Here is an 8,990-nt window from a genome sequence, read left to right as displayed (position 1 = left end):
AGGTGAAACCTTTCCCTTACCACTCAGCTCTCAAGGAACCACGAGGTCTTCAGCTGATGGGATCCTGCCCTGGAGTGTCACAGGATCGTGGGACCCCGGAAGCCTCAACTGTGACCAGAAGCAAAAACGGAGTCATGTTTCAGAGAGTCATACCGGCCTGGAGGCAAGAAGACTAGGCCTAATCGTAATTTAAGTGTGAGGTGATTTTCCCCAAAACTTATGTAGAGTGGCTCCCAACACTGCTTACCCAAAACCCCAAGCCCCTGTCTTCTCAGCAAATGCTAGAATTGCGTTCCCGCTCCCTTTGGCCGAATCCTGTCTGAGGAGTAGATGTGGCGCTCCCAGGCTGGGGTGCTGCGCTGCCAGTTCTGGGCCCCCCGGAATGTCCCTTTCCTTCTGCCACCGTCACCTGTGTCGTCGGAGGTGGTGGATTTCCCATCCGCCCGAATCCGAGGATTAGATAGAGCAGAACTCAAGGCTGACCCCAATCACGCAAGGGAGAGGAACAGGAATCCGGGCAGTGTCATTCCGAGCCACTGGATCCGACCGCTGTCTGCTGTCACTGGATGGCCTAGGCCAGTTTCAAGAGCTGAGATTTGCCTGGGCTCAGCACCGAAAACCAAGTCACAGACGGGAGGCGCTGGGAGCGGCTCTGAGCAGGTCAGGGGACAGCATCAGGACCGCGGCAGCGTCTCACACAGAGCCCGCGAGCGAGGGGCTGGAGGGAGGATGCCCAAACCCCAGAACCCGAGAGGACACGAGTGCTTCTTGGATCCAGCGCCCGCCGTCGGTGACAGCTAACCTGGTAGGCAGGACGGCCTTAAGGGTGGGGATACTCCCGAGAATATTATGAGATACCTTGAAACAAATGAAATTCACAGAACGCCGCGCCCCGCAAGAGCAGAGAACACATTCTTCCCGAGCGCGATGGTATATTTAACAAGAACAAAATATGCACCGGTCTTAAAAAAACCTTCTCACATTTTACAACTAGAAATGATAGAGTATCTTAATGACCTATGAGGAAAAAGAACTACATAACAAACATATGTCACATTTATACCTACAAATTTGAAAATTAAAGTAGCTCTAAATGGTCATGAGTCAAAGTAGAGGGACCCAAAGGAAATTAAAATACTTTTTTTTTTTTTTTTTTTTTTTTTTTTTTTTTTTGGTACGAACTCTGGCCCTTGCACTTGCAAGGCAAGCAGCAAAACCACTCAGCTAAATCCCCAGCCCATTAAAATACATTTTGAACTAAAGAAAAATGTATATGTAATATATCTACATTATGATGTAGAAAAGGCAGTGTTTAGTAGGAAACTTATGGCATTAAATGTCAACTTTAGAAAAGAAGAAAAATCAGAAAGCTAACATTCTACTTTTAGACTCAATAGGGAAATATCTTAAGCTAAAATCAGGGCCAGGGTTTTAGCTCAGTGGTGCTGTGCCTGCCTCACAAGCACAAGGTTCTAAGTTCAACCCCCACTGCCGCAAAAAAGGAAGAGAAAAAAGAAAAATAGAGAGAGAGAGAGAGGAAGGCAAAAATCAATCAAGTTGAAAGAAAAACAAAAAAATCAATGAAACCAATTTTTTTTTTGAAGTCAATAAAACTGACAAGACTGAAGTCTGGCTGACCAAAAGCAAAGAGAGAAGACAAAAATTATGAGAGAAGGAACGGTGGTGAGAACACCAACCCCCATGACGTGGATAGCAAATGCATAATAAGGGAATTCTAACCCGACATGCTCACAGATTCAACACTGAGAAGAAATGAACTAATGCTGAGCAATATACAAACTACCAAAGTCATCCAGAATAAGAAGAGAAGGAAGGAGTCTTACATTATTCAGATAATTGAAGCTTTAAATTAAAATTTTTCCCCAGGCTGGGATTTAGCTCAGTGCCGCCACCGCCTGGCGTCGTAGCGCAAGGGCCTGAGTTCGAATGCACGCTTCAGGAAGAGAAACTATCCACAAGCAGCCTTATGAATAGAAGCCTCCAAATCCCCAACCAAACAACACCAGGGTACTCGCAGTGATGCATGAAATGGTAGAAGTGAGTCACTGGAGGAAGAGAAGTCTGCTGTCATCTGAAACCCAGCCCGTGTCACTCACCAGGGAACCAGGCTAAGGAAAATAATGGGACAACAGGAAGTGACGTGAGCTGCAGAGAGGAGGGAAGCGCCAGGGGTCCCAGCACCTGGAAAAGTGTCCTCAGGGGTCCGGGGCTGCTGGCGTGTCACTGCACACGGGAGCCTCAGTCATTTCCGGGACACCCCTGACGGCGTTTTACATGACATGGCCCTGGGCCAGGCCTCCTTATGCATGGATTTAGATAGCCTCTTAGAACTGAGAAACAGCAGCACACAGAAGCGTTTTGCGGTGTCCTGTGGACTGCAGCAAGCTGTTTGCACCCATGCAAATCTGCATTGACTTAGTCTCTGTCCTTCATTGTCAGACATCTTCAGACAGTGGAACTTTTTTTAATCTAACTGCAAAACCTTGATGAACACTTCAAGCCTGGATTCTGAAAACCTATTCCTTTTTTTTTTTTTTTTTTTACCGGGGATTGAACTCGGGTCCTTGCACTTGCAAGGCAGGCAGCTGAACCACCAAGCTAAATCCCCTATTCCTTTTAGATTACAATACATGGATTAGTTTAAGTGTTACGGGTTACTTTGTGCAGGTGGAATACAGGCAGGGAAAGAATGGCTGTATTTTCAGGGAATGATTTTACTTTTGAACCCAGAAATCTCATTTTTGAATAATTTTAATTTTTCTATTGTATAAATTCCGTTAATGCTGTTCTGCACAGGGTCATGTCTATAAACTAGAGTCAGCAAAATATCCCAAATGAATTAACACTTCAAAAGCAAAAGGAAATAAGACGTTCTTCCTAGAAGATCATTAATGATTTGGCGGGGGGGGGGGGCTTTTACTGATTTAAAACTAGAACTGACTCTCTAGAATCCGACTTCAAGACATCGGGACAACTGAGCAAAATGCCCAATACCAGAGCCAGATAAATCTGCCAGTGGACTGGACAGTGGCTTGCTGTCTTGTCTTTTATTGAAATGGTGATTTGGAAGCGTCAGGCTCCCATTTCTGTCCATAGACCCCTAGCAATGCCTATACCGACGGGCTGCAGGGCTTAAATCTCAAACTTTGATTGTGTGTTAGCGCACCAGGGACCTAGAAGTCTCCGGTCATGGTCCTAAATCTGCAATCACCTTGTATTCCGAGAAGGGCAGAGCCAGGCAGTCTACCATTGCTGAGGCCACCTGCCCACGTCAGAACAGTTCATCCACAAGGAGCCCCAAGCCCCCAGGCCGGACCATCACCCCATGGGGACGGAATTGTTCCTCGGGCCATAAGGATTTTTCAGAGCTACAAAACCAGGACTGAGATTATTATAAACTTGACCCCAGCCCACCACGGTGCCCCATAAAACTGGTACCCACTCTTTTGTTCATAGGGCAAGGAGTCAGAGGGACTTTGTCAGATGCGGGCTCGATTCGGCTCCTCAGGCTGAAGTCCTTTCCAATTTTCTCTTGCTTTCCTTTTCTGAGGGTCCAGCTTCATCTTTGTCAGCCCCTCAAGCGGAAGTCACTTCCCAACCGAAATATTGTCCTAGAAATACGTGCTGATTTGCACAAGTTTTATTGCTTTCATCGCTGGAGCAAGGACTCCACTCTGCCTTGTGATATCAGCAGGGATCAGAGAGGATTGCAAAGCAATCAACTCATTCACGCCAAGCAGCCACATCGCTACTGTCCACGCCCCAACCACACTCTACTCCGCGGCCAGAAAAGGAAAACATTACTGAGAGGATACAGGGCTCAAAGAATCAAGCAACCAAATCATTCTGTGACATCACCGCCACACCGAGCAGATCGCTTGTGTTTTATACTGGCTGGAAGAGAATGAAGTTGACCTCATAAAACTGCAGTAAATCGTTTGCTTCCGATTTGAGATCTTCCCTCTTTCACACATCTGTGAAACCTGCGGCAGCGCACAGAGCACCTGAGCGCCGCGCACTAGCGCTAGGAGCCGCTTGCTTTCACACAGGGTCCGCTCGGGCGCAGCGGTGCCGGGAGGGGGCCCTCCGCGGAACTCAGGGCCCCTTGCACTCTGGGGACGCCTGTGGAGGAGCGCGGATCGGAGGTGCCCCGTCTGCACGTACAGCTGTCACACTGCACACGACCCCCAGGGACAGGCGGGAAGAAAGCCGCGGGGCCTGTTCCTGGCGAGGCAGCAGTAGGAGGCCCCGAGCATTAGGCCGGGTCTGTTTGATTTTTGCTGCGCCCACTTCTGAGGTTTGAGATACAGAATTTGAGCAGGAGCAGAAACACAGTTTTCCTTCTTCCGCCTGTTGGATTCACTTTGCTTTCTGAACTCCTTGCTGTCAGTTCTCCCTCCCAACTGCTGAGCTCCATTTTACTACATCCGCTGGAGTCTCGGCCCACACGGTGCTGAGAAGCTTCCAGAAATAAAACCTAGGGCCTGGGAAGAGGAGAGCCAAGACCATGTCTCTGTTTTTTAATTTTGCTTTATTAGTACACGTTCACAGAGAATCCAGTTGACATTCATCCACAGCTTGCTTCTTTTCCCTCTACTGCCCACCCACCTCGTTCCTGCATCTTGAGACCCCTTCCCCCACTTCCACCGTGACTGTTACTGTTATTTCTTATTACTGTTACTACTGTTATTCCTTAGTTCATGGCTACACCATATAATGATCACAGGCAATGTGGTTATCTGTTACATGCACATGACATCTTATATCTTTTTAATTCCCCTTCCTCTATTCCCCGCCCCCCACACACACTTCACCCTCAGTCTCTTGGGCTCCTCATTTGCAAACGATCCTCACACAGATTTAAACACCTTACGATTTCTCTCATTGGAGCCATGCAAAACACAAATAAAGAGCAAAATGAAAGAACAACAAGTCAGGAAGAAAGATCTCAGCCTCCTCCCTCCCTCCCTCCTTGTGGTATTTTCCAATGACACGCATTTTATTTAACCCTTAACAATGTTTCCATATTGCAGATCTTCCCATATTTAGTGAGGAGAGTATATACATGGCCATTGAGAAAAACAAAACAAAAAAACATTCAAGGACAGTATCTAACCTTCCCCCTGACTGCTGCCAAGTGTTTATTACCTGAAGAAATCATGGAAATGCAGACTACCTCAGGACACATGCAGATTAACCAAAACAGAGGTTACACCGCTGTCGCCCTTCAACCCAAACAGATCAATCCATGCTGAAAGTAGACTACGGTGCACAACATGCGTTGCCAAGAGCTCGCCTTCCTCTACTGCCTGGGCGAGCCTCAGCGAGAGTTCAGGTCCTGAGGAGTAGCGCTGCAGTCGGAGCTTGTGAAGAAATGAGACACACTCTGTGGATATGAGGTGGTGCCTTCCCAACATTGGAGGACATCTTCATTTATATCATATAGTAAATGTTGCATGTGGAAATTGGCATATGTTTATAACTTCTAGATTAAAACTTTTAAGGTCATTTTTCCAATAAACTACAGCACATACCTATTTTATTACTGTTATTTTTTGGAACATTTTATCTATTGCCTCAGCTATTATTAATCAAACAATTTCCTAGTAAAGGTGTAAATGAAAGCCAAATCAAAAGAACAATCCAAGCTTGCCACCATTTTTCAAAGTTCATACGTCTATTTCGGCTACAATGGAAAGATTGCAGCCAACTCTTAGCCGGTCACTAGGTTTTAATAAAGAACTACTGTGGTTATTCAACTTCTCGGTTAAACTTTTATTTTATATAGTCAGAAAGCAAGTGTTTTGCACTTACTAAGCCTTTCTGTAATAACTATTCAGCTGCCTGGCAATAGTATTTACTTGTTCTTTCGTACGTAGCCATCACTGTGTTCCTGAACATTTCATTCTTTCTACAAAGGGCAAATCTTGATATTTTACTCATTTTGTATCTTTCCACACCATTCTAACTTCATCTATGTATGCCCTAGTGTAGAAACGGGGCAGGGGGTTGCCTAGTGGCCATGAGATCACTCTACCACAAATCTCTGAGCACCTATCTCGGATTTTTCCAAGTAATCGGATGCTCGGAAGAAAACTGGGGAACTCTTGTCAGAGTGAAATCTTCAATTATCTAAAAACTGGAGGGCCGGGGATTTAGCTCGGTGGTTCCGCCGCCTGCCTCACAAGCACAAGGACCCCAGTTCAATCCCCGGTACCAAAAAAAAAAAAAGAAAGAAAAGCTGGAAACCCCTTCAAAGAAAGTCCTGGATCAGGGGTTGCACTTAGGGGCTCAATGACTGACACTATTGACACATATTTCTCAGAAATAGCTTGTATAGATTTTTTCATTAAAACCAAATTTCCCGTAATTACAATTAAGCCAATCAAAAGTGCAAGCAAAAATAAAAGCCGGAGCGATGCTTTCAACCTGAGGCCCGTCATTGCTGGAACTTTGTCAAGCAGCAACGGAGCAACCGTGGACCTCACCACTCTCCTACACAGACACTGCTTCTACCTAGGGCACACTGCCAGGGACTGGCAGGAAGCCCGCCACCCCTCACACTGCAAGACCTGAGGTCCATTTCCGGCTCCATGAGGCCAGGCACGGCTCTTCTACCTCATTCTCTCAGACTTCAGCACTTATAATCTTGTGCAAGAGAAGTTTAGCATCGTCGGCCACTGCATCGAGAAATTTCCAAAGTAGAAAGAGGGTTTTCAGAAACTGGCAGACAACAGATGGGACACCTCCATTCACTGAGCAGAAGGTTTCGACACAGCTCATGGCCCTTGCTCCTGCGCTGTCGTCCTCCACGAGGGACCAGAAATCCAAGCACTTGGTGTAGCCCTTGATGTCCTGCACAGATGTGCCCAGCTTCTCAGCGATCTCTTTAAGCGACTCATCGTCCAAACCGAAATAGCGGCGGTAGAGCTTCAGGAGGGCTTCCTGCTCATGCAAATCGAAGCCTTTGACGAGGGGTGCGAAGGGGACCAAGGCCGAAGCCGAGGACCTCACAGCTTCCAGCCAGATCTTCCCCCTGAGGAAAGCTCTCTTCAGCTCGACAGTCGCATCAGACAGCGTGGGCAACATGAGCACGAACACTTGGCGCTTGTGAGCGGGCAGCTCCGCCAGCAGAGTCTTCTCCAGGCTCGGGAAGTCAAAGTCATGCAGGTCGAAGTTGGAGACCAGGAAGACCCGCGGGTCAGGCGCTCTGATGTCGCTGAGGTTAGCCAGGCAGTAGTCTCGGATGTGCTGGAGGACTCGCTCCCTCTTGAAGGACTGGGGTTTGGCTTCCTGTTTGTTATATAAATCCCTGTCCACCTTGGTTCTAACAAAGTAGAACTTCTTCCCTAGTGCCTTGATTTTCTGGGCCAGGAGAGCATCATGGAGACTAAAGCGGGAGGAGGAGACGATGATGAAGAAGTCAAAGCTAGGCAGTAGTCTCGGATGTGCTGGAGGACTCGCTCCCTCTTGAAGGACTGGGGTTTGGCTTCCTGTTTGTTATATAAATCCCTGTCCACCTTGGTTCTAACAAAGTAGAACTTCTTCCCTAGTGCCTTGATTTTCTGGGCCAGGAGAGCATCATGGAGACTAAAGCGGGAGGAGGAGACGATGATGAAGAAGTCAAAGCTAGCGCACCCCACCTTCTCCAGGTAGGTGTCCGGGGAGAATTTGGGGGTCCCGGTCCCAGGCAGGTCCCAGAAGGTCACGTTGGGATACTTTGGGTGTTGATAGGGGGTCTTCTTCATGGTGGTCTCCACGACCCCCACATCAGCCGCCCCCTCGTCGTCGTGACCAAGCCCCCTCAGGACGTTGATGAAGCTGGACTTGCCAGTCCCAGACTCCCCGATCACAGCCACCTCCAGCACAGCGCTTTCTGCCGCACTGAATACTTCTTGGATCATGTTCACCACAGCCTGCAGATTCCCCTCCATGAAGACCTCATCGAGTCTGCCCAGGGTTTCTGCAGGGAGGATGCCTCCGGCCTTACTGACTAAGGTAGCATAGTGAGATGCGAAGTCGGCAGCCAACTGCTGAAAATTCCCTTGTGACAGATTCTCCAGGAAGGCTGAGATGAACGCATCCATGGCAGTGGACGAAGGGAGGTCTGTGGAAAGCAGAGAGAACGGAGTTACAGAGAGCCGAGCGTCCAGCACAGAGACGGGGTCGGCTGAGGAGCCGCGCGGGCTCTGGGGGCCCCTTCACTCCCTCACACTGAGTCCTGTCACCTAGCCAGTTGGTTTCTCCTGTGAGTTTAGGGTCCTGCCTCCTCTCCGCGCTGTTGGCGTCGGCCTCCCAGGAGTCTGCAGGGCTTGGAAGACCGAGTCATGGCCTGCGCCGGACCTGTGTCTGTGGAACCCGTGTCAAGGCTCTTCACGTGTGGCAGCGCTCCGGGGTCTCCGGTGGTTCACTGACACGAGAGAGTCCTGACGCGGTTTGAGGCAAGAGGACCAGGAGGAGGCGGGAGGAGGACGCACAGTGGAGCAAGAGCCAGAGAGAGGGCTGGGGCCGAGGACACAGAGAGGCCAGGGGTGCTGGAGCCAGCCCTCCTTGCCTTGCGGTTTTAGCACCTTGGAAATTCATTTTTCAATTTCTGACCACCAGAACGAACGAACGAAACGAATTAAATTTCTGTTTTTTTAAAAAAAACTCAACACCTTGGCGCATGCCTATAATCCCAGCACTGGGGAGGTTAAGGCAGGAGGATGGCTGTGAGTTCGAGACCAGCCTGGGCTACATGGTGAGTTCCAGGTCAGTTTCAACTACATAGTTAGACCCTGTCTCAAAAACAAACAAACAAATAAACAAAAAAACTCAACACCTAAGCCAGGCATGGTGGCGCACGCCTGTAATCTGAGCACTCAGGAGACTGAGGCAGAAGGATTGCTGTGAGTTGGAGACCATCCTGGGTTACATAGTGAGTTCCAGGTCAGTCTTAACTACACAGTGAGACCCTGTCTCAAAAACCA

At 48.5% G+C, this 8,990-nt stretch overlaps 1 protein-coding gene across 1 annotated transcript; it reads right to left on the bottom strand.

The window, feature by feature from the left end:
- Positions 1-6,304: 6,304 nt before the first annotated feature.
- On the bottom strand, positions 6,305-8,502 carry LOC104873161 (T-cell-specific guanine nucleotide triphosphate-binding protein 2). The gene is made up of 3 exons (XM_019209868.2): positions 8,250-8,502; positions 7,542-8,128; positions 6,305-7,341 (listed from the first exon to the last, which is right to left on the bottom strand). The coding sequence occupies exons 2-3, from the start codon at positions 8,106-8,108 to the stop codon at positions 6,649-6,651; spliced, it is 1,260 nt and encodes a 419-aa protein (XP_019065413.1). The 5' UTR covers positions 8,109-8,128; positions 8,250-8,502; the 3' UTR covers positions 6,305-6,648.
- Between the last annotated feature and the right edge of the window lie 488 nt (positions 8,503-8,990).

The sequence above is a fragment of the Fukomys damarensis genome, unplaced genomic scaffold, assembly GCF_012274545.1.
Source record: "Fukomys damarensis isolate Sample0158 unplaced genomic scaffold, DMR_v1.0_HiC HiC_scaffold_9, whole genome shotgun sequence".
Lineage (NCBI taxonomy): Eukaryota > Metazoa > Chordata > Mammalia > Rodentia > Bathyergidae > Fukomys > Fukomys damarensis.
This window is presented reverse-complemented; position numbering and strand designations above follow the sequence as displayed.